The sequence below is a fragment of the Rhinolophus sinicus genome, chromosome 1 (genome assembly GCF_057876585.1).
Source record: "Rhinolophus sinicus isolate RSI-liver-muscle chromosome 1, RSI-T2T, whole genome shotgun sequence".
NCBI classification, from domain to species: Eukaryota; Metazoa; Chordata; class Mammalia; order Chiroptera; family Rhinolophidae; genus Rhinolophus; species Rhinolophus sinicus.
This window is the reverse complement of record NC_142501.1, coordinates 161,628,915-161,653,447: the sequence shown is the minus strand read 5'-3', so window position 1 is coordinate 161,653,447 and position 24,533 is coordinate 161,628,915. Positions and strand designations below refer to the sequence as shown.

The 24,533-nt window shown below is 40.9% G+C and overlaps 1 protein-coding gene across 3 annotated transcripts in view; it reads right to left on the bottom strand.

The window, feature by feature from the left end:
• The window catches only part of FRAS1 (Fraser extracellular matrix complex subunit 1), a 424,744-nt gene that overhangs the window by 12,551 nt on the left and 387,660 nt on the right, over window positions 1-24,533 (bottom strand). For all 3 annotated transcript variants that reach the window (XM_088791576.1, XM_019720206.3, XM_088791578.1), the window contains 11 exons: window positions 23,326-23,482; window positions 21,009-21,209; window positions 19,231-19,418; window positions 17,844-18,119; window positions 15,328-15,560; window positions 12,998-13,158; window positions 9,938-10,152; window positions 6,825-6,975; window positions 5,085-5,192; window positions 3,941-4,100; window positions 105-221 (listed from right to left, as the gene is read on the bottom strand). In XM_088791576.1, coding sequence (XP_088647702.1) covers window positions 105-221; window positions 3,941-4,100; window positions 5,085-5,192; window positions 6,825-6,975; window positions 9,938-10,152; window positions 12,998-13,158; window positions 15,328-15,560; window positions 17,844-18,119; window positions 19,231-19,418; window positions 21,009-21,209; window positions 23,326-23,482 — 1,967 coding nt within the window. The remainder of the gene's footprint in view (window positions 1-104; window positions 222-3,940; window positions 4,101-5,084; window positions 5,193-6,824; window positions 6,976-9,937; window positions 10,153-12,997; window positions 13,159-15,327; window positions 15,561-17,843; window positions 18,120-19,230; window positions 19,419-21,008; window positions 21,210-23,325; window positions 23,483-24,533) is intronic.

The following is a 24,533-nucleotide window of genomic DNA, read 5'->3' as shown; positions in this document are numbered from 1 at the left end:
GGACATGACCATGATAGTACCACAAAAATTAATTTTGGGGTTACAAATACATGCTACCAAGTAGACAAATTCATAAATAGTGATGATTGACTCTGTCTCCCTACCTTTCTGGGGCATGCGCAGTGCAGGCCAAAGGCTTTTCTCCTGGGTCAACCCATGGCTGTGTGGGCTGCACCGTGCAAGGAATCAGGTAGATGGTGTACTCCCCAGAGTAGTCCTTCCTGGAAACATGCAGAGCAGACTGTGGTTAGAGGGAATGATTTATAGATTATTCACTTACCCGGAAACACATTGACTTCATTAAACAGTTTTCAGACGGTACTTGTGCCCCGCATCTAAGAACTTTATGAGTCTGCAAACATAATTTTTAGGAATTTCATCACTGATTTTCTAACTGTCAGAGTATTATCCAGACATGTTAAGTAGAGCTATTTTCACCTATTCACTTTCTTTTCATGAGGAAAGCTAAGAAAGAGATACTGTTTATAAAAACCTAAAAGGCTCAGGTGAAGGCAAACCAGAACCAGCCACTTCCTGCAGATTTCCATGAAACTTGTTTGACAGTTTCTGTTTACTGTTTCTTGTTGACTGACACCCAGTTTAATGCATTCGCAATTGCAAAAGCTTTCATGTATTAGCATGTGACTGTGTCAGTGGCTGCTCTCACAGGAGAGGTAGCACATGTGTCAGGGTTAAACAACACCCCTTCAGAGAAAGCCCAGACCCCCATTTCATTAGCATTCAGTTTTGGGCCTCCTCTCCCAAACTCCACAGCCTCATCCCTTTATGAAGTTGAAGAACAGTATCACTTGTCAAAGGACGCGACTCGCTGGGAACGTCCCTGTTTACGGTGGGGCGCAAGACTGTTGGTCATGACACCGAGAGCATGGGGTCCTTGTAACCCTCACCTACTTCATTTCCCACACTTGTCATCGAGGAGCAGCCCAGCCCTGGCAGGTTGCCTGGAAGGCAGCCAGACATCCAGAAACTTCGGGAAGATTCTTCAAGGGCTTTGGGAGGCTGCCATCCATTGACTAAAGAGCACAGGGCTTTGAATCTTAATTATAACTGTTGTGAGAGATCTGTGAACAGTTCTCACACACACTGTGTTCATTCTCTGACCACTTCTTTTGTATTATTTACAGCTATTTGTTACTAACGTGATAGTGAAAATTTGGTAAAAATATAATTAAACAAAACTTCCATGGTACATCCTGGCGTCAGTTTAGTGGAAAAGCACAGGATGGAAACTGGGAGAGAGTCTAACCCTGGCTTGGTTTTGACTCCTTCATGGTTGTATGATTTTAGACAAACCATGCAAATTTTCCGGGCTTAGTTTCTGAACCCCGTTGGGCCCTGAAAGGCTGTATGTCTGCAGTTTTCCTGCAAAGTTCGGGCCAGTAGAAAATGAGGCTTGGTTGAATTACATGAAATTTAATACATTTGAATTACATGAAAATTGACATGTATAATGTGAACAGTAACCCTTAATTAATAGAAATCCTTAATTAGGCAGAACTGTCCATGCCTGACCTTTGCTTTCAAAACGTCAGGCCAGAACATGTCATTCCTTTGCTCAAACCCTGAGATGGCTCCCACCGCACTAGGTAAGAGCCCAAGTCCACACACTGGCCCGCAGGGTGGCCCTGCCCCATCTCCTTACTTCTTTGACCTTGCATTTGATCCTTCTCCTTGTTCACTCCACTCCAACTACCTGGCCTCCTTGCTCCCCACCTCCCGCCTCCATCCTCCAGAAATGCTGCCACGGCAGGAACTCAGCCAGGAACCTCTTCCCCAGATAACCTGCATAACAAATTCCCTTACCTCCTTCTAGCCTTTGCTCAAAGGTACATTTTTTAAAATTAGTTTCAGGTGTACAAAACAATGTAACAGTTAAACATTTATACCCGTCACAAAGTGATAACCTCCCTCCCCCAATCTACTGTCCCTCTAACATCGTATGTATCTATTACAATTCCACTCTTGATAAGGCCTAGTCTGAATATCCTAATTAAAATGACAATGCACCCCCCCCCCAATTCTCCTTACCCTGCTCTATATGGTTTCTTTTTCCACACCACTCATCACCTTTCAATATGTTATACTATTCTGATTGATTATACCTACTCTTGGGTCTCCTTTCTCTAAGCGCTGTGTGCAGGGATCCTATTTGTTCACTGATCTGTTCTGTGTGTTCAGAACCTTCCCTGACACACAGTAAATGCTCAGTAAATATTCATTGAACAAATGAATACAGGACAAATTGCATGGTCTCCCAGGCTTACAGTCCTATTTTTCCTTATTCCTGAATATAATTTAGGTTGATTTCCTCACTATCCTTCCAAATATGCCAAACATAGTCCTAGATACAGGTCTTTAATCCTGTAGTTCTCCCCTTCTTTCTAAAAACTAGACATTTCCCATATGTTGCCCCCCCCCCACACCACCCCAACAGGAAACCTTGCACAACTCCCCAGGCCATGGCAGGCTCTCTCCTCCCTGGACAGCTATGGCCTTGGGGTTCCTTCGGTACCTCTCACAGGGCACAAAGCACAGAGCATGGAACTTGTATTGTTGTTCTTCACTTGCCATTTATCTCTGTATTTTACCTCCATATCTCAAAAGAAAGCTCCTAAAGGATATTTATTCAGGATACTATATGCTAAAACCTGCAGTTCTCTAGGGATTCAAGAGAAATCTGGCATGCCTTTAACCCTGTGGAGGCTCACAATCTAGTGGAAAATGGGACTTTCTTTAGAGCATGATAACATAATAAGCTGTGTTGTTGTAGAAGCTGGAAGCTGGGACAATGTGGGAGCAGGGAGGAGGAGCTTCTAATACTGAGGATCTTCTAGGAGTCAAGACAGGTGTCATGGAGGGTCAGCATTTGAACTGCAGCCCAGAGGAGTTTGAGTTCTGCAAGAGGAAAGAAGTGGGAAGGGCAGAGGGAGCTGCAAAAGTACGGAGGTGCCACAGCCTGGGGTTCAGGGCTTGGGGAGATATGTAATGTGGCGAGAAGTTTGGTTTAAAATGAGGCTAGAGGGGGAGGGGATGAGCCTTGTATAAAGAGTTGAATTTCATCCGGTAGGATGTAGGGAGTCAATAGAGGATTGAAGAGGACAGTTTCTCTGCCAATAAATTGGGACAAAGTACATGCATAATCTCATGATCTTCTAGGAGGCACAGCCTTAAAGATTATTACGTATCGATTTCAAAGGAGTCACTATATAAACAAGTATCTGATATAAGACCAAAAATGTACAATTAAAGAAATCTTTTTGAAATGATTCTTTCTTAAGACAACCTGCCACTTCTTCACTATAAAGCTAGAGTAAGATTTTCATGCTAAACATAGACCTTAATTTCATATCTATAATATGGGGATAATAATATTTATGACAGACTCCTGGTTCCCCATTATTCTTTGTATGGTAATAGTGTTAATTTGGTTTTACCTAGCCTTCCATCTTACAATGGGATATTTTACTCTATTTATCCAGTTTCTCTTCTATCTCTATATTGAGGGTTATTTATTTTATAGGACATTGGGCCATAAGGAGTGACATCTAGACCAAATACCAGAGATCCTGGGTTTTTCCATAGTTGTGGTAATTAGAATGCAATTTCTTTATTATACTCAACTTTCCCAGCTTCCCTTGCAGGTAGAGGAGGCATGTAATTAAGTTTTAGCCAACGGGATGTAAGTAGAATGATGTGCACTCTGCCTGGTCTGATCCTGGGAATTAGGTTCCGGGTTTATCCATCCAAAGCTGATCTGAGCTACATTTGTTTCTTTACCTATTTGCCAGAGTGCTGTTTCTATATCTCTTTCTTTTAAAATAGAAATCCAGCCTTTGAATAAAAGCCCTATTTTCCAAACTCCTGAAAGAAATTTCAAACATTTCAGACCTACCACCGCATGCCCCCACCCTGTATTCACCTGTTGTAAGAGCTTGTGGCTCTCCAGAGTTGATATGGAGAATCGAAGGTCTGAGCACTCCACAGTAGCTGCAGGCCAAATTCAATTCCTCCTAGGTGGTCAGGAGTCAATATGAAAGACTTCACATCAGGGAGGGTGTGATGCTCCATCACAAACTGTCCTATTTCAAAGGGAAGCATACATACTTATTTGTGAGTTTGATTGTACTTGTGGTGATGCTCTACAAGCCTTAGAACTGAATTAATATTCTTTAATCAAGCAACTAAATTTATACCTACCCTCTCATCCTTAGAATATATTCCACACTGGTTGGGATAGCATAGCCTCTCACCTCAGCCCGTCATCTTACTCATGATGGTCATTACGATAATAGCGATTTATAAACAATATGAATGTGCCTTGTGGAAATGGTGCTACTGAACAGGGGGCCTTCAGTGTGACAATCAACACTGAATAAACTCAGTTTTGAATTACAACCAACATGTTTCTAGATGTAAAAAGATCTCAGTAGTTTATAAACAGAAATACCAATTTTGAATTTAAAAAATCTCATTTAGTACCACTCAAGTCTTTGGTGGAGGGAGACAATTATAAACATGATTAAAAAGCTAAGACACCTCTATTCTTTAAGACTGCAGTCATATAGTGTCATGATAAATAAAAGTAGGAAGATTATTCTAGATTAAAAGAAACTAAAGAGATAGATAGAACAACCAAAATATAACATGGGAAACTTGATTGGACTCTTCCTTTTATATAAACAGATATGAAGTAAATATAAACTAATATAAGACAAGTAGCAAAGCCATTTGGGGGAGAATGGAGGAAATATGAATAGGGACTTGATATTATTGGATCAACTCAAATATCTTGGATGTGGTGATGCTATTGTGATATGGAAGAGAATGCCCTTGTTCTCAGGAGATGGCTACTGAAGCGCTTAGGGCAACTTGACATGAAGCCTGCAACTTGTTTCCAAAAGTTGTGACAAAAAAATGGGTATGCATGTGTGTATATTTATACACACACATAGCAAAATGTTAACAATTGTTGACTTTGTTTCTAATTGTTCTATCTTTCAAGTTGTCTCTGTGTTTGAAATATTTCTTAACAAAAAAATTGAGGAAAAAACTAAAGACATTACCTCTGAATTTGGCATGGGTCTTGAATTCAATGACAAGACGGCCATCTTCTCGAATATAGATTCTTAATATCTGAAGCCTTGCAGAGAGCACACTGTCTGTCTGGATTCCTGGGCAGGCAACCACACACACAAAACATCCAAGTTAGGGCATGGAGAAGACCTCCCAGACATAAGCTACAAGTAAGTTATCCTAGTCACACCTCTAGGGAGAAAAACACATTTATTTGAAGGTAACTTAGGAAAAAATTTACATATTCACATGAACATTTGCCAATTAAAACTGTGGGACAGCTGGTTCTACTTCATTCTTTTTTACAGTTCCATTCTCCTTGACACAGTCTCTTTATAAGTGCCACTTGCACAGCTGCAGGGTCACAGCCCGTTGACTGGGGGAAAAAACGGTTCTTAAAACTTCTTACTATCAACTTTTCACCAGGATGTGGCTTCAGCACATCTGCTTCATAGTGCATTTTCTTTTCTTCACCAAGACACATGTCAGGACTTAATGGAACCCTAAACAAAGTCCTGGTGACTGCATTTAGTATTCAAACCAAACAAGAATTAAAGATTAGTTTAGAGGGCCAGCTATAATGGCATGACATGAGTAAACTGTAGCTTTAGTAAGGTCAATTACAATCATGATACCCAGTGAGTTCAGTATGACCAAAAATTAAAGGATAACCAAAAGAGGGGAAAAGTTAAAAAAAAAATAAATAAATAAAAACCAAAGCTCAAGGAATTATCTGACCCAAAGTATGAAATCTTTCTGAAGTTATATATCTTCCTATGAGAGATATACAGCAAATAAATGATTTGAGCTTAAATTACTTAATAGAAGAAAGGACTGTACCTTCCATGACTAGAGATGAGGCCCTGTTTAAATAAAATTCCTGCAGCTTTTTAATCTCTGCCTCAGATCCAGTAAATCCCCTCTCGGGAGGGATAATGAGAACAATAGAAGTAGGGAAATGAGTCTGGGGTAATTTTTGAAGTATAGAACACTGAAAATGGGAAAAAAGCAAAACAATAACAACAACAACTGAGATTCATTGGAGTGAATGGAGGGGAGAATCATGGAGATTTAAGGTGCATTCATGTGAGCAGTGAGAGAAGATGGTAGGGGGAGTCATGAGAGGTGTGAGCCAGCTGAGGGGCTGTCACCAATCCAGAGACTAGCCTCAGATGAAGGTCATTTAAAAAGTTCAGCATTGAAATCCATGAAGTAATCATAGGATTAAAGTCGCTACTTTTAAGAATGCAATAAAAGAGCAAACTGTAGGCCAAATGAATAAAGAGAGCAAAGTGGCTCTTGATAGAGTTTCCCATTTCCATGCATCTGCTTTGAAGACCCTTTCTTGCTCCTTAAACAACACAAATCACACCATTTTTAGCTAAGAGACAATGACATGATTATGCTCCAAAAGAACCCACTCTCTTCTGAACTCCTAATGAGCAATATGGGACTCATCGTCACTTGCTGTCCTCTACTGTGGGCTCCTAGCTATCTGGGCTGAATTCCTCATCCTTACAGGTCCTCCAGCATCCACATATAGGGACATGGTTCTTACGGAGGAACCACAGATCTATACACTTTCCAGACTTCAGGCAACTGTCCTTGGACTGTATATAGGACAACAGGATGAGGAAAGCAGCTACTGTTAAAAATCACCACTTATTTTTTTCTTTTACTCTTGCTGGAGCATAGGGTAGGAGGACGAGGTAAGATGTGGAGGGGTATACCTGTTCTCCAGAGAACAGTGTCATAGAAGAAGGAAAACTCCATCTCGGTGTGGTGTTCCAAGGAGGCCCAGCCCCTGGGAGCTGTCACATAGATGTAGGATACATAGAGAGGCACGTGCACTGTCAGGAACGACTGAGCAGAGTCTCTCACCTGCCAAGCAAATGGAGTACACATCGGGAGGTTATTTCTCCCCTGGGATGAAAAGGCATATGAGCATCACATCTTGGTTCAATCTCCACTCACTCATTTAGTCACTCACTCATTCCTAATCATTAACCAAATGCCCACGAGGATGCCAGGTACCAGGCTAGGAGTGGGGTCCTCAGCAGTGGAAAAAGCCAACCTCACTGCCCGTATGGAACCTAAAGTTTAGTAAGGAAGACACATACATTTAAAAAATAAAGTCAATAAACAGATGGGACGTGGCCAGGATGCTTCTTAGGTAGGCTGATCTGGGAAGACTTTGCTGAAGAGGTGACACTTGAATAAAAACACCTTTGAAGAATGAGAAGGAACTTCTTCTCCACTGATCAATTGCTGGAAGTCTTGGCTGAGATTTCAGTTATTCCTAAAGGATTGACCTGACAGACCTGGGATCGATCTACCGTCATACTGACTGCACTTTCTAGTGACCTGCAGGAAAGTTTACGTTAACCCTACTTGGGAAGATGTGCAAATCTGGATCCTTGGAATGAACGTATGGCTGACTTGGACGTTTCAGTGAGTTCTCACAACTCTTGCTCCAGGAACGGGTCCTGGGGTTTGGATATCACTTTTAGGGAACTTACCAACAGACAGCCCAGAGCTGCATGTGCTTGGATAACTTCCCCTCTAATACAATGCTGTGTTGAAATAATTTTGAAAAGGCAGAACATCATACTTCCTAAAGAACACTTGTAAGGAGGTTTCAGTTAGTGCTATTAATTTGGCTCAATAATTTTTATTTTACTATGCAATGAACAAAAACTGGATGAAAAGATAAAATATGAGCAGAAGCTTTCATAGGGAAGCTAACTGTACATGTGCACGAGTGGAGGAGTTGGGTTGTTCATTTTTAAATGTGTTTTATATTTTCCTTCATAAATATATATTCTTTATAACAAAAAGCTTAGTTTAAGACAATTTTATTTTTTCATTGGCCAAATACCACAATACTCTATGGAACTTATATTTTTATTTTGTTTGAAAATACAATGTAAAGTGTTTCCATGGGGAACTGAAGGAAAGCGCCAAATGCTTTATCAATATTTAGTACATCAAAATTTTATTTTTCTAAAGGATTTTTTCATATTCAATATTGTCAGGGATTTAAAATCTGATTCCCAGTTTTTCAAAAGACTACTAATTCCATATTCATTAAAAAATTTTTTTGTAATGCCTTCTTCTGTTTTTTGCTTTAGAAAATTTTCAGATTTTTATCTGGGTCTCATGCCATGTTCGGTTCCCTTACTATAGAGGCTTTTCTAAATGCACTTGTCCTAATGCCGCAATTGTTGATATTAGAACCTCTATGACTTCTCTAATTGACTAGCAAAATTAATTTTCCCTCCTCTATTTCTGTTTATTCTCCTTTAACCTTCGTGTTACTTACTAATCCTTAAAAAAGGAAAACAACCCTGACAAATATTTGCTGCATCTCTGTTTTGTGCCAGACAATGTGTTAGATGGCTTCCTATGTTGAGATTATTAGTGACAATTTCAGATGAGGTTCAGAAAGATTACAATCTCATCTAAGTCTGCTGACATTTTACAGAGAAAAATATATACTAGACCTTGGTTCTAAGTTCTGGTTTTTTTCTACCATGTATCAGCTATTTCAACTATTTTTAAAGAAATAGAAAACGATGAAGTATTTCTGTATATACAATTTTTGTGTTGGTTTAAAAGTGGGACATATACTGGGGCTGCCAAAAATATGTATACACATGACTTATATTCATTTTTTGTTATCAGTATATATTGAGTATTACAATTTTAAAACAATTTTTCTTTTTTTTCTTTTTTTGGCACCCTCTGTATAATAAGATCATTGTCTTTGAGATTTTTAAGCATATTCCAAACAAAAATATCCAAAAATGTAATTGAAGTAAAATCCTGGAGAACAGAGAATACTAACTTTTGAGGAGTCAGGGGAAGAACCAATGAGTTAGTTTTGCATTTTCACAAGTACACAGCTGCAGAGATGGAAAGAAAATTTAAGAGCGCCTTAAAATTCTACTCAGTAGAGGGCAGTAGTGTATACAGAATGAGAGTTAACCAAAAGGAGAGGTGTCACAAAGAACCAAAACAAATTTTAATCGGAGACACTTTCCCTAAATGATTAATCTAAGTCCCTCTACAAGTTCCCTCTTTCAGTGTGGTTGAGCCTAATTTGAAATGAAGACCAAATATCTAATTTTTTCTTTGATAACTGCTCATAATTGGGTAGAACCTGCTTTAAAATTATTTTTCCCATGAGGGCGCATTAGCCTGGTCCCTTTGCTATAACTGCCCTTCTCCTATGACAATGACTTCTTGCTATAACACTTTCTTTTGTCACTATGTTTAATGGCTATTTAAAAAGTGTCTATTTTTACAAGTACTATTGACTTGGAATAAATATGAAATGAATGTGTTTTAAACAATTATTTCTCCATAATGCTTAGGACGACAGTGTCCTACTTGTCTTCTGAAAGCCAGGGTGCACCACCTGTCATTTTGATTCATTTCTCCAGGTGGGGAAAAGAACATATCTACTTAGTAATAAATCTAACATCAAGTGTAAATTGTTTTAGCTTATCAAAACGTATCCAGAGGAAAGAACATATATACCCAGAGAGGTAAATACTAGATTTTTATATAAATGCCAAACAGTAATTTTTTCCATGTTAATTTGAACATTTTCTACATTAATTTTCCAAATAATTGATTTAGAGGACTTTGAGAGGCTCTCTCTAGCCACGATGCTGCAAAGATTTCACCTGAGGGACTTGTAAAGAAATCTCCCTTAGTTGGTTGGCCCAGTTCTGGAGGCCACTGGATGCAAAATGCTAACTGAAGTGCTTCAGGAATAAACGGGTTTTACATGGCACCCAGGTACATGCACCCTTCCCATAAGCCCCTGGAGACCCACCTGGAAGTCGGCAGTAACTGACCCCCCACAGACGTCAATTAACTCTGTCATGTCGTAATAGGCATCGAAGGTCCAGACACAGCTCTTCAGGTTCAAGTGTTTGTAGAGCTGGATGGTCTTGGGCTCCCGCACGCTGGGGTCAAACTGGAAGGGGCGGTCATAGCCAGGCCCCAGGGCTGCGCTGTGGTAGACTGAGTCATCCAGGAACCCTGCCTCTGAGGGGGAGGGAGGGACAAGGAATAGTAACAGTCTGCAGACTTGCTGCTTGCTGGCTGCCCAGAAGCTGCGTGGGGAGAAGAGACATGTCCTTTTGATACGGAGAGAGCTCTCTCTCCATCTGAGACTATTAATAGAGCAAACCAGGGCTCCTAACACTTGCAGGCAACACTGGCAGAAAGGACCTTGCTAACTGCCCATTGCCCTATGTTCTTAATGACTGGGCTCACAGACTCCTCTAAAGGATGCAGGAATCTGGGAAGAAAAGGTGAACAAATGATACCATAAATGAAGATGGCAGAGCTTGGTGGCCCTGTATACCTCAGAAAATGCACTGTCGCACCTGGCAAGTCTGGTTCTAGGCTTCACAATCAGTCCTTGAAGAAATGGATTTACTATGTGAATAATTTATTGATGAGCTATTATTTTTTTAAGATCTATTTTTTTAAAAAAATAGTTTTTATGGAAAGCCAACAAATAAACCTCAGTCTATGCACCCTCCCACCCACGTTTCTGAACACTTGGGGGGAAAAAAATCTTAATTTGGTGTTAATGAGTAAATAGCTCACTAATGATGCTTGACTAAACCTTCCCTGCTACAGGAAAAAATTATTGGATCAAATGCTGCCAAGCAACTGAACTGTTTTAAATTAAGGAAGACCTTTATGCAGCAGAGAGCTAAATACAGACACAACTTTAGAATATAAGGGTTAAGACTTTTATAGTATTATAAGCAACTCTAGAATTCTGAAAGAGCTGATGCATTTCTTAGAATGTTTGATGGCAGCACCCAACCCTCTGCCCCACAAGAGCTAGGATCTCAATTAACATGTGTTGAATCTGTGTTTCAGTAGGAAGAGGTACAAAGTTTCAGCCTATAAATATAGTGTGGGGACAGAGCCAGGAGTGCAGTTTCCTGGCTCTCGGCCTCACATGGAAAGGTGCTGGCTCAGGTAGTAAATGGCCATCAGCTGTGGCTAGTTGGCCGTCAGCTGTAACCAGTGAGCCATTGGCCACTAATATAACTGCCATGGCTACACTAGCAGAAAATGGGGGTGTCGTGCGGGAGACCCTGCTCGCTGCGCCATTTGTCATGCAGGGTGTCATGCAGGGTCTCTGCTCCCGCTCCCCATACAAGAACGCAGGATATGGTGAGGCCAAAAAGGAACACGCAAGGAGCCATAGATAGGGGAGTCATACTAGTATATTCTCGCTGGCGGCACTATACTCTCACTGGAGGCTGGATCCACACTGTCCGCAAACCACCATCCACGCTTGCCAGCCCAGCCGCCATCTTCTTGCTAGCACCATTCTCTCTCCTCTTCTCCTCCTAGCGTAGCCACAGCAGTTATATTGTGGCCAATGGCTCACCGGTTACAGCTGACGGCCAACTAGCCACAGCTGATGGCCATGCAATCACAGTTGGCCATTTACTACCTGAGCCAACACCTTTCCATGTGAGGCCGAGAGCCTGGAAACTACTTTTTGGGGCTCTGCCCCCACAGGGGGCTAGCAAGAAGATGGTGGCTGAGCTGGCAAGATTGCAGCTAGCAAGTGAGGTTGGTTGGTAGAGAGAGGTGGACGGCAGGTTGCAGATAGTGTGGCTCCTACTTCCTGTGTCCCCAACCCAGCCACCAGCGAGACTACAGCGGTATGACTCCTCTACCTATGGCTCCATGGATGTTCCTTTTGGCCTCATCGTGTCCTGCGTTCTTATGTGGGGAGTGGGACCAGAGACCCCACGTGACTCCCTGCATGACACATAGTACTATATTTCTTTCATTAGCTGTATCTGTGGACCAATTAAACTTTCATGTGTAGCTCGGTGATTTACGAATAGTTTACACTCCACTAATTTCTACTATACCTAAAGTGATGCTTAATAAATATGAAAGAGCACGTGAATACTGTTCTATCTTCAAAAACACTGTTAAACGACTCATGAGTTGTGAAGGGAGGAAGCCCACCTTTAATTCGCACTGGCTAAGGCAAATGGAAACGGGCGGGATTCTTTATAAAGGAAAATGTCTGCTGTGGTGAACACAGGGAGGTGCTGCCTCAGGTCGGCCTCAGCTGCAGAGGTCAGAGCACGGCCTGAGGTCGCAGCCTCACCCCAGCAGCTGGCATCAGTGACTGAGCCAGGTGGGGTAGAAAGGTCAGTCACTTGGGGATGGAAATAGGACGGAGTCTGACTGATGTCTCTCTCCAAAGCTCGCTGTGAAAACTCGGTGGCAGCTCTGTCAGGCTGTGTTGCAGTTTGACTTCTCCCTCTGCCCAATCCTGCTTGCTCTCCTGCCCTTGCACAGCTGTTGATCCCTAATAACCATCCTGTGCCCCCAACTCCATCTCTGCTCCCGCTCCTGGAGAACCAGTCCTATAACGTAACATCTGCACTCTAGCCTTCTAAAGATGCTGCAACAATGGGGTTTTAAGGCATCTTAAAACATGCTCACTAGAGGGGAGGAAAAGAACTAAAATGTACCACGGCTGGTGCTTTAAAAATGTCAATGAGTTTAATCCTCATCTTCATTGGTATCAGTTGTTTCCTCATGTTATAGATAAGGACAGAGGGGCTCAGAGAGGCCCAGCTGTTTTTGTTCAATCACATAGCTAGTGGACTAAGGGTCTGCACCTAAGTCAGTTTGATTCCAAAGTTGCTGTTTTTTTCTTATTCATGTCATGGTCTGAGCTGCCTGAGTCTGGCTGCTTGCTAAGAAGGAAGCCCACTAATCATGCAGATCTTGAGCACCGGAAAACATGAAAAGCAGAGTTCACTTAGTCATATCCCTAAGGGCCACTGTGCTGGGCTGGAACGGGAAAGCCAGCGTGGAACTCATCACTCACCTGAGATGCCTCTCAGATCGCGGGTGGTGACAAGATTAGAGCAGACGTGCTGGTGTCTGTAGATGGACTCAGATAATAGAAAATGCAAGTTGTGCAAAGGCATGGTGGAGATAAGGGGCAGCATTCCATCCTGGTGTGGGATCTGCACTGAAATGTGAATTCTAAGGGGAAAAAGGGCAGAAATAAGGGTTTAGGTGCATGCTATAAACAGTTTGTATGGTATATTTCTTTCTCAAAACCCAATTTGTCTTCACCAATAAATTTACCATTTTTTTTCTCCCCTAAAGATTTCCATGTAACATTTCTCTCTGAACATGAGGGTTTGACAAACAAGCAGGGTTGGTTTTCCTCCCAAGAGGGCCTCCAGACTCAGGACTGATAGCAATCAAGAGTCATAGATTTATTTTTCTACACAAGAAAAAATAACATCACAACCACACGTTACCTTAAAGCTCTCTTTTGCTTTAAATCAGGGGTGTCCAAACTTTTTTCAACGTTTTTCACCAAGGGCCATATGCGGTAAAATACACAAACGGCCGGGCCACTCACTCGAGGTGAAGTACGTATTGCCTCACCTGGTTTATTTAAGTATACTAAATATATTTTTGGAATTTGCTGCAGGCCAATAAGAAATGGATTGCGGGCCACAGTTGGCCCACGGGCCGCAGTTTGGACACCCCTGCTTTAAATGGAAGCTTCTGTTCCTTGTGAGCTAAAGCTGAGTGACAGATTAGGTGCTGCTCTCCTTTGCTGTCACAGTGATGTCTGTGGGGGTTGGGTAGGGTTGACACTCTTTTTTTTTTTTTTTTTTTAAGTATTTGTGCCAAAAAGACATCAGTGAGCTCTTAAAGTCTAAGGCCAATATCCCTACCCAGACCAATATCTTAGAAATAGTAACATCCCACTACTCATACTGTCCCTCCACAATGGAAAGACCCTTCTTCTCTCTGCTCTCCCTTCAAGTTCCTGAAACACTACATATTGGCCCTCACTGGCCTCGGTCTGCAAGATGCTCTCCCCTGATCCGCATTCCTCACCACTTAGCTCCCTTTGCACCAGGAAGTCTGTAACTTATTTACATTGCTACTACTTCTTGTATGTTTTCAGACTATGTACATTTTGCCTCCCACTCCGAGGACAAAGACCGTTTCCCTTGCGTCTTGTGTTTCTCCAGAGTGTGTAGTATACAATTCTAAATAAAATATAAACTTAATAAATATTCGTTAAGACTGCACCACAACAGAACTGTACTTACAGGCTGCATGTTTTTCCATTGCACAAGTTTAAAATTTCAGAATGTTTATTGAGGTGCATTTTGAGTTTTGACAGCTTCTCTGTCTGAACAAAGACCATGTTTATAAGAGGAATTAGAATTTGGGAATATGAACAAGATGGCTCTTTTGCAAGGAAGGGGTCAGTAGCACCCTGGGCACTTCTGTTACTACTTTTGAACAAAGATAAATTTCATTCTGTTAGAATAAAAAAAGGATTTGCATATTCTTAGCTCCATATACAAATTTTTTTTCCCCATGCAAACGAACTGCTTTCTCTGAACTCAGTTGCTCAAAAAGGCAAACATATAAATACTGTGAGGTTTAGTGAATATATATGACATACGTGAGTTCTTTTTATGCTATGCAAAAATGAAAGTACCCACCTTCCACCATCATGGTGGCACAGGAAAAAAATTAAAGCACATCTTCCCAGTGTCTTAGTCTTCTCATTTGTTCACTAGATAATCAGTGAGTTACTTTTAAGGGCCAAGAAGCACTGTTCTAGGCAGAGGGGATGGATGCAAAATAAATAATCACGGTCCCTGCCCTCACCATCTACTATGGAGCCAGAGAGAAGGAATGATGCTGATGCTCTGAAAGAGGCACCTGGGTGTCACAGAACTTGAAGAAGGAGCTTCCAAATTACATTGGAGGAAATGATGGAAAAGTTCCTAGAAGAGAGGCCATGAGCCAGGTGTAGTAGGAGAGACAGATTTAACTACCCTGAGTGGAAGAGGATGGGGGAGAATTGGAGTCAGAAGTAGCAGCATGGCAGAGGCATGCTCCCTATAAGAGTCTGAAGCCCTGGGGAAGTTACATGTGGATCTGGGAGGACTGGCAGGTGAAAACGACAAGGTGAGGGACATGAAGCTAGTACAGGCAAGGGGCCAAATCTTAGGGTGCCTTTAAAGAAGTTAAACTTTTTCTGAACATTCATTACCACTATTGTTATTTTGCCAAAGTATCACTCATCGATCTGTCCCACTTAGAAAATGCACAAAGAATAGCATGAGATTCCATCCTCCCTCTCATTGTGGAATGTACCACCTGTCTGACCTGTTTGGATGCTCCTTGTGTTTGACGTCCAGGTATTTCAAGGTAGCGATGAAGGACTGAGCCTGGAAGCCTCTTGCTGTCCCAGCCACCACTGGGGTGTGACAGATAGCACTGTCTGTTCCAATGGTAACAATGTTGCTTCTTAAAGGGGTCCCGACGTGGCCCACCTTGTCCACAGCCTTTGCCACACAACGTACATGGAACCTCCGGCTGAAGTAAATGCTATCTAGGACCTACCAGGAAGAATAAAGCACCTCAGACATGTGTATACTAGTTAAACAGCTCCTTACATTGTAACTTCTGGGTGATATAACATAATCAGTTCCCAATACAAGGTAATGTTGAAGACCACCCATCATCCATCCATCCATCCATCTGTTCACTCATTTGCCACATAAATACTGACTTTCTACCAGGAACCAGGCACTACGGACAGAACAGTGAGTACTTCTAGCCTAGGTTAGTAAGTCAGACAATGAGTAAGTAGACAGATGTGGAGCAAGAGCCCAGAGATGACTGAGTACCAGGAATGCTATTCTCCTTACATATTAGGTTCAGCATAAGGACCACTCAACTGGTTTTCAGTCCTTCCAGCAAGAGTCACTGGTCTCCAAGTCATTTTTGTTGAGGGCATCGTGTCAGGATACAGAGGAGAGGTGCTTCCTTCCCAGGAAGCACCCTTGTTTTTCTTTCCTGCCTAGTGCTTTCCCTCCTCGAGCCCTAACTACACACCTCGCCAGGGTTACAATAACATGCAGCTTGAAGTTTAAACTTAGCTTCTGATACTTACTGGCCTTTGAAGACCTTTCTACAGATGCTTTTACACTCCCAGATATACAGAAGCCATACAGTGCTTAACTCAGTCTATGCAGAGGCAACGTAGCTCACCAGAACCCTTTAGGTTATGTATGCATACATATAGGGAAGCACATAACAGGAGTAATTAATTCGTAGTTCTGTGTGCCACAGACCTCCCACAAAGCAAACTTACAAACTTATATACTCTATCCATGAAAACAATTTTCACTGAAGTCCATTAAAGATTAAAGAAGATTTTTCCATTAAAATTCTTTAATTAGCTGCCAACGCTTTATTTATTTATTTACACATGGAATTAGTTCAAAAGGAATGTGAGGCATCTTACCAAAATGCATAAAATGCAATGATGTTAAGTAAATAATGGAAGAAATAAAGATAGAGCAAAGGAAACTGGGGTAAAAGTATCAGTCGCCAATTCATTGCAAGAAGGAAAACTGAAATATAATGTAACCTCATAAACTTGGTACCTGTTAAAAATGTATACTTGGCTCACATCAGACCAAAGTCCCTTCATGATTTTGTTGAATAGAAAATTAGATACTTGTGAAATAATAAGCTGTTAAGTCTTGGCATTTACATTGTTTCAATAATATAGAAGGTAATTTAAATGAGGTAGGTTATGTTGCAAAAGAATGGATCTTCCGGCCTTTCTGAATAAGTTGTGCCAAAGACAATGGGCATGAACAACCCCACTTGATTTGAAGTCTCCCATCTATGTCTAATACCTTTCCTCCACCATTAGCCCACTCAAATGATGAACTTATTAAAGTGAGAACAAACTGTAGGATGAACAGGAAAAATCAAGAGAAATTTCAGTCCTAAAGAAATCTCTGATTTCCAAAATTTTTAAGCGCACTAATTTCAGTCAAAACTCATTGAGTGTTACTCTGGGCCAGATACTGGGCTGAGCCTGAATCTCTACTGCTTTCAGCTCTTTCTGAAGAGAATGAACTGCACTGGTGTCATGAGCGGTCTCTGTAGTGCATGGTTTCCAGAGGCTGGGAAAGCCACCCCTGTCCCCTGCTCTCTGCTGGTGGCAGAGGTGTGGGTCTGGTCTCTAACTCTCTGATGACAGCAACTGCACTGCGAACTTCCTTTCATGTGCTCCCACGGGGCTTTCTAAAATGCCGATTGCTCAATAAGAATTTTGTCCTTTCATTTAATCACTAGCCCTACTATGTGCCATCAATGTGCTGGCCACTTTGGGATACACAAATGTGGCAGAACCCCTGCTCCATGTCCTTAAGGAGTTTATATCCTACTACTTATTGAATGATTGAAGAGATGTGAAAAAAAAATAGTGATCATTAATTGTACCTGGAATCTTTGACTTACTCTACCATTTGTAGGTCACTTTTATATCTGATTTGTCCATGACCTTGTTAGGTGGCTAAGTAGAAGAGGTATGATTTTGCAGATCAGGAAACGGAGACTCAGAGAGGTCAAGTAACTTCTTAGCATCACATAGGTAAAAACAGGCAGAATCCGTATCTGTAAACAGGTTGTCTAAGTTCTCTTTCTAATACACCTTATTACCTTCCTTATGTATAATGACAAAAACACTGTGTGTACCTGCTCATTTGTTTATTTTATTCCAAATGCCATGTATGGACCTTAAGGAAATTGATAGAGTCAGAGAAATAAAGAGAAATACCAGTTTCCTCCCTATGCAGCCAGGCCCAGACCCCTAGACCTACCATGTGGTTGACACTGGTGAAAGGTGTATTGTCGGTGACAGTCTCAAAGGGAGACCGGGCCCCGTTGCCATCGGTGGGGGCAGCCACTTCCCAGCTGAACTGCACAGATGTCTGGTTGATGCCAGCCTCACTGCAGCGCTCTTTCATGACGGCATACTTGGGGAAATGAGGGTTACAGGGGGTGACACAGACCAGCGGGTAGCCTGGGGAGGGGGACTTCTTGACACCATCCTTGTTAACCTCTTCTACATGGTCATAGTCAGCCAGTGTGACAACCTGCAAAGGAGCGACAAAGCTTCAGCTCAGGTCGGGTCTGGGAAAGGTCAGAACTAACGCTCCACAAGATCACTTCACTTCCAGGGATTCTTGGAAATGCAACAGAAGTTTACAAGACTTTGCTGGGCATCCCTAAAAGGTACTGCAGGCCTTTAGCAGTAGAGAAGATCCTCCTACTGCCTGAACTACAAATCTTATTATCGTTTTAATCTTATTCCTAAATCAGAGCTCTAGCACTCATGTGAAAAAAAAAAAAACTTTCATTTTCCTGCACACTCTAATCAAAGCTATATCATGAATGATGGTGACTCGTTTAAATTGTTAACAGTACACAATTTGGCAAAATAAAAGTGAATAAAGATAGTGTATTTCTTCCATGGTCAAACAAGAGCCGCATTTTGAAATGATCCTTCTCCTATATGAGACTAGGCAGGGGAGGTTAGAAGACTTATTCTGACTGCTTCATTGTTATGGGTTAAAATCCCCTTGGCAACCTTCAGGCATTTTCCTCCTAACTGTAAAGTCAGTGTGTTCATTCTATCCATCCCCAAATCGGTAATCACGATACTATGTTTCTACAGACTTTTGATTCTATGTGTGTGGCCTGTATGGAGGATGATGTATATGGGGTAGTATTACTTTGTTTTACTCTTCCAGGTCCCATCAAAGCAACGAGAAGATCAATTGCATTGTACTTCCTGTCTGTATCAGACGAAGGTATCAACATGGTTTGATCCTACTCTTATGTCAGAACAGGGTTTCTCATCCTTGGCACTATTGACATTTGTGCCAAATAATTCTTTGTCACTGGGGCTGTCCTGTGCATTGTAGGATGCTTAGTAACATCCCTGGCTTCTACCCACCAGATGCTAATAGTATCTAGTGTTACAGTTGTAACAACCAAAAATGTCAACAGAGATTGCCAAATGTCCCATGGAGATGGTGGCTGAAGCTCAGGGGTCTAGGGGGAGGGGACAAGATTGCTCCCAGCCGAGAGCCACTGTGTTAGAAGAATGAAGAAGTATAGCACCAGAAGTCGTACTTCTCTCAAATTCTCATCTAATAGTCACTAAGACATAAAAGCAGCAATCTTTCAGGTCAAGCAACTCACGATGGGTGGTGCTGGCAATATGAGACTCCCTGCTGCCTCCTGGTCTAGAATCGTCACCGTGGCAGTGGTCACATCACCAAGAACTGCTTCCACTGGGTCATCTGGGCCAAGGACCAGGGAGAAAGATTCATGCCATTCCCGATCTTCATTGGACAGGATTTCGACTTTAAAAAAGATATGATCCACACCTTTGCCAAGGACAGAACAAAAAGAAAACAAAGGTTCTTGTTAGGTGACCTGCCCAAGACAGTACAGGTTGGCACTCCCTAGACTTTGTGTTAAATATGTCCTTTCCTGTAGAGGTTTTCCATAAATGCAGGGGCTGCCGATCACTTTAGCCACATCTCAAGTGGGGAATCTATTTTATAGACCGAATTCCACCTGTGGCAGCAGCTCAGTATTGTAGATTTACTATTCAACACCATATGAGGATTAATGGTCCCTGCCTGACACTAGCTGGCAGTAGTAAAAATCTATGATCCAAAATACACTCCATCCTGGTTATGAGTTTTTGTTTTGCTTAATTTTTCTTTCCCCTTTCCCCTTACGCATGAGCTCCTATGTGGCTGTGAGCGCCTGCACACACAGACGTCCTTCAAAGCTGTCTCCTGAGAAGAAATAGCTCAAAGGCTCCCTACCAGGCCAATCTCGCAAAGACAATACTGTGAAAGTTTGGCAATCTTAAAGAGGGAGGGCTAGAACTTTAAAAAAAAACACCCTTCCTTTTCTGTGAGATGATTCCCTGCAGGTGCAAACATCCCTGGTGGTAGCTCAAGTCCCCTCCCTCCTCTCCTACAGACATCTGAGCTGGCTTACTTCTAAGAACTCTCTTTCCCCCAGACGCTTATGCAGGAAAGGAGAAAGTAAAGACACTCAGAAGAGAGGTCCGTGTGCAGATGTGGAGGAAGGCCAAACACTAAGCAGACACACATAGGCTGGAGCTGAAAGCCCTTTAAAGCTCAAGGGGGGTGAGAGAGACATACGAAATCTCCCAAAGTCATTTCTGAGGGAGTCATTTTCTCCCTCCACCTGCCAAGACATCTCTGAATAGGCTTTCTAACACTGTTGTCCACTTTTGGCTGCATCATAAATGATGCCATCATCTACATTAGCCATTATATCCTTCACTGTTCCAGAAGGTTCTGTGAAAAAACCTAGCATACAATTCAACCCCTTCCCTGTCTCACTCCTCCTATCAAATTAATACATCACGTAGTTAAGCAGCTGGTTGTGACCTCAATCCCATCTTTCGCTCACTCCTGACTTGTCTCCATTGCTCTTTCTAGGATAATCCTTTTCAGGAAATGCTATAACAGGGTATCACATTTTCTAGTAGATGTTAAACCACTTGAGCACAGCCATTGTGCCTTCTGGATTTTAGTAATTCCAGCCTAAAGGGCCCAGCACAGTAGTTTGTACAATGTTTCTTGAATAATGGCCATCACGTATATTTTTAAAAAATCAAGTGCTCCAATCACTCAACCAAAATATAGGCTTAAAACCACCACCACCACCACCACCACCACCACTACCACCAAATCTTTTTAAATGAACCAAGGGTGTTCTGAAGTAAGGGACCTATTTTTTTTTCTTTTGCCATTGCATTTTTATTAATGAAAGATTTTAAAGACTCCTGTGATCTCAAATGGGCGCTTAATACTTTATGCTATTGGAATTACTGTTCTCTTTCATTTTTTTCTGCTCGTTCCTTTATTCAAATATAAGATATTTGGCTCTCTAGTAAATAAAATCTGCAGGTGGGATTAGCATTCAATTACCAGGATTGAACTTTAAGACTCGGCTCTTTGGGTAATAATCCACACCAGACTGGGCAGACCCGTCCCGTGTGCTACAGCGGATCTTCGAAGTCCTGTTCTGATCCCCTCTGCGGATCACCTTGATGTTCAGAATGGCCGTAGTATCTGGTCCCGAGGGTTCTCGGACTTGGTATGCTGCTTCTTCAAACTCAATGGTGGGGGCTGAGGAAACATGGTTAGGGAAACAAGAACAAGTTAGAAAAGCAGGAAGGATGGCGACTCCCAGGAAAATAACTTCTAACGACAACAAGGAGTTGTTCTCAGTTCATAGTACAGGCAACATGGCTTGCAGTCATAAAAATCAATCAGTATTTACCCCTGAGCAATGCTTGGGAAAAAGGAATTTTATTTGTGATTTTGTAGAAGAAGTTTTTTTTTTTCTCACATTGTTTCTTATTCAAAACAATATAGTGGGAAAATATTTTTAAGGACTTTGGAATTCATAATGTCCAAGTTTCCATCTAGGCATTACAACTCACAGAATGTTTTAAAATTTGCACAGTTAATCATGGGACTGAGACACAGTAGGCAACTGATAAGTATCTATCAACTGATTTCATGAATCAACTCCTTTTCATTTATGGTGTGTAAATTTCTAAGGTTTATAATTAATTGCATTTATATATGACTTAAATTTACCAAATCCATCTTTTTCATTTCTGGTCCTTTGGATCCTCCCTCTCAGTGCTCTCACCTCCCCACTGCTGGCTTTCCCTAACTTCTTACAGGTTATTTAGTGAAGAATGGGTAGTTTTAGTGACTACCTACAGCGATAATTCAGAAACACAAGACTTCCTAACACAATCTGGTTTAAGGTACTATTGTCATTGGTAGGGTGTGATTAATAACAGGACGATGATTTTTATTAAGAAATTCAAATAATGCCTTCTTTTCTATTATATTCCCATGAGGAAGGGCAAGGTGGTAGTGGTCAGGAGAATAAGATAAAAAAAACAATGTGAGCAATTACAAATTTTATATTACATTTTTTAAATTAAAGTTTATTGGGGTGACAATTATTAGCAAAGTTACATAGGTTTCAGGTGTACAATTCTAGGATACATCATCTATATATCACATTGTGTGTTCACCACTTAGAGTCAGTTCTCTTTCCATCACTATATGCCATTTTTAATATATTATATTAAATTTTTAATATATTATAGAATTTTGCAGAATTTTCTAGAGTCTCTATGTTTATTCCCCTCTTTCCTTCTCAGAAAGCAATTCTTTCCAATTATAGAAGATAAGCCTCATTTGCAACTTCATACTTTTTAAAAAGAATGTTCTTTGAAACTTAGGAATGTCACTGTTAACAGTGAGAATTTGTTACCATTCTGAGCTTCCACCATTGGGTTTTCTGTGTGACTGGCAGAGGTTCACTACAGGAATGAAGCTGAGTTTCCTTGGGAAAAGGAGTAATTCAATTTTAAGGTTGGCTTTTGTTATCAATGTTCAAATTCATCCACGATTTTACACTGGAAACCCTAAGAGTCTCATTGACTGTCAAGTAGACTCTAGAATCTGACAAAATAAAGTTCACATCCAATTTCACTGCTTACCTCTCTGTAACTAGGAGCATATATTATATAACTTTGCTGATTTCTTCACCTATAATATGGGGGTGATAACAGCTACCTCAAGGGATTACTGTTAGGATTAAATGAATATGATAATATGCTTAACATGATTCTTGGCATACAATAAATATTCAGTAAAAATAGTTATTATTATTTGTATTATTATTATTCATTCACTTATTAAAATATTTTAATAAAACAATTATGTCCCAATTTGGAACAGATTTTGTTTCCCCAACCACCTGGGCCTCTCTTTACTAACACCTGACTAAAGAATTTAAGTTTTTTTTCCCCCTTAGGCTAGTAGGCCAAGTCAATGAGAGAAAACAGGAATTAGACTTTTCCTGGAAGGTGGCAATGTTTAAATCAGTTCATTGGATTCAATTCATTCTGATTGTATTTCCAATTCTGCTCCTGAACTACAGTGACTTAAATAGTTTCTATTCTCTATCTTAGCATCTCTGTCCCAGCTTTTAACCATACTCATTCCTTATCTCTTGGCAGTATGGTAGGGAGTAATGAAATTAAAAAACCTATAAACTTATTGGAGCTCTATATGAGGGTGATCATTTGCTGCCAACATTTTATATAAATACTCCAAGATTGTTATCAGTAGGCACTTTCATTTTTCAAAACACATATAATTACATTATTAGTAAATGTAATGTGCATTAAATGTATATTAGAGTAACTGTTACCATCTTCATCGTTGGATATGGTGATGGTGGCCATGTTATTCTTTCCAACTCTGGCTCCACTCCAGTGGTTTCCAAGAGGATGGCCGAGGTAGACCCTGAATTGTTCCTCAGGCTCAAACATGGAGTCATCATGGATAGAGACAGTACAGTTCTTCATCTAGAGCCAATGGCACAGAATAGATTAAAATTTGCAGCAAGATATCAATACCTTACTTGGTTTTATTTTTCTTCTTTGCAGCATCAGAGTCAACACAAATTCAAAGGATCCCAAACTGTTTAATGTATAAAGTACAATGTTTATATCTAACAGTTCATGCCTGAGTGGGACCTATCTATATGTGGAGCATTGTAATGAGAACATTCCAAACCATTTTGAATTACTGGTCATGAGTTATGAAAAACAAGATCAATGAAAGAACCCACTAAAAAGCATCTGTAGAACATTTGTGTGCTTTCCCATGTTTTGCCTGGGCTGACCAATATACTGGCACATGTTATAATAGGGAGATTTCTGATGTGGGGGTTTAACATAGGATTAGACTTCCTGGAGAGCTGAATAAGGTTTATTTTCCATTGTAAAAAATTGAAAGCTCTTATAAAGAACTTAGAAAGGCCTCCTGTTAGGCTAAAGACACCTTTAAATGCTCCAGAACTCTCAAATATGCTGCCAAATGGTGTCTCATCTGAAAATTGCTGAGTATGGAAAGTCTCAGAATACAATTTAAATCCCTGTTTGATGACAAGAAGTCAAGTGTTTCTCAAACTGAACATTCTCTACTGAGGATTGTATTCTTAAGAAAATGTAGAATAAGGTCATCACATTTTAGATAATGAAGCAGCCTCGATAGTAGAGTCATGTGAGAAGTGGGATTATTTTTAGTTGAACCATTTCAAGTCCACTATACTACTGTATTGCACAGGATATGTGGGTCTAGAGAAGTTTCATTCTCATTTTCCTAATTATACTAAATGGTAGGAGAACATCCCTGTGAGCATTTTTATATGTGGCTTGCTAACCTGAATTTAAATTCCTGAAGAATGTTCCTTTTTTCTACCACATCGTCCTCACAATCAGAATTTCTTTATAGAAAGTATAAATTTAGTCATGACACTTCAGGATGTCTTTAAAAGAAGACATTCTAGTGAATGACAAGTTTCAAAGACATATTGCTGAGCAAGCCAAGAAAATGAAGACTCCAAAGGGTGCT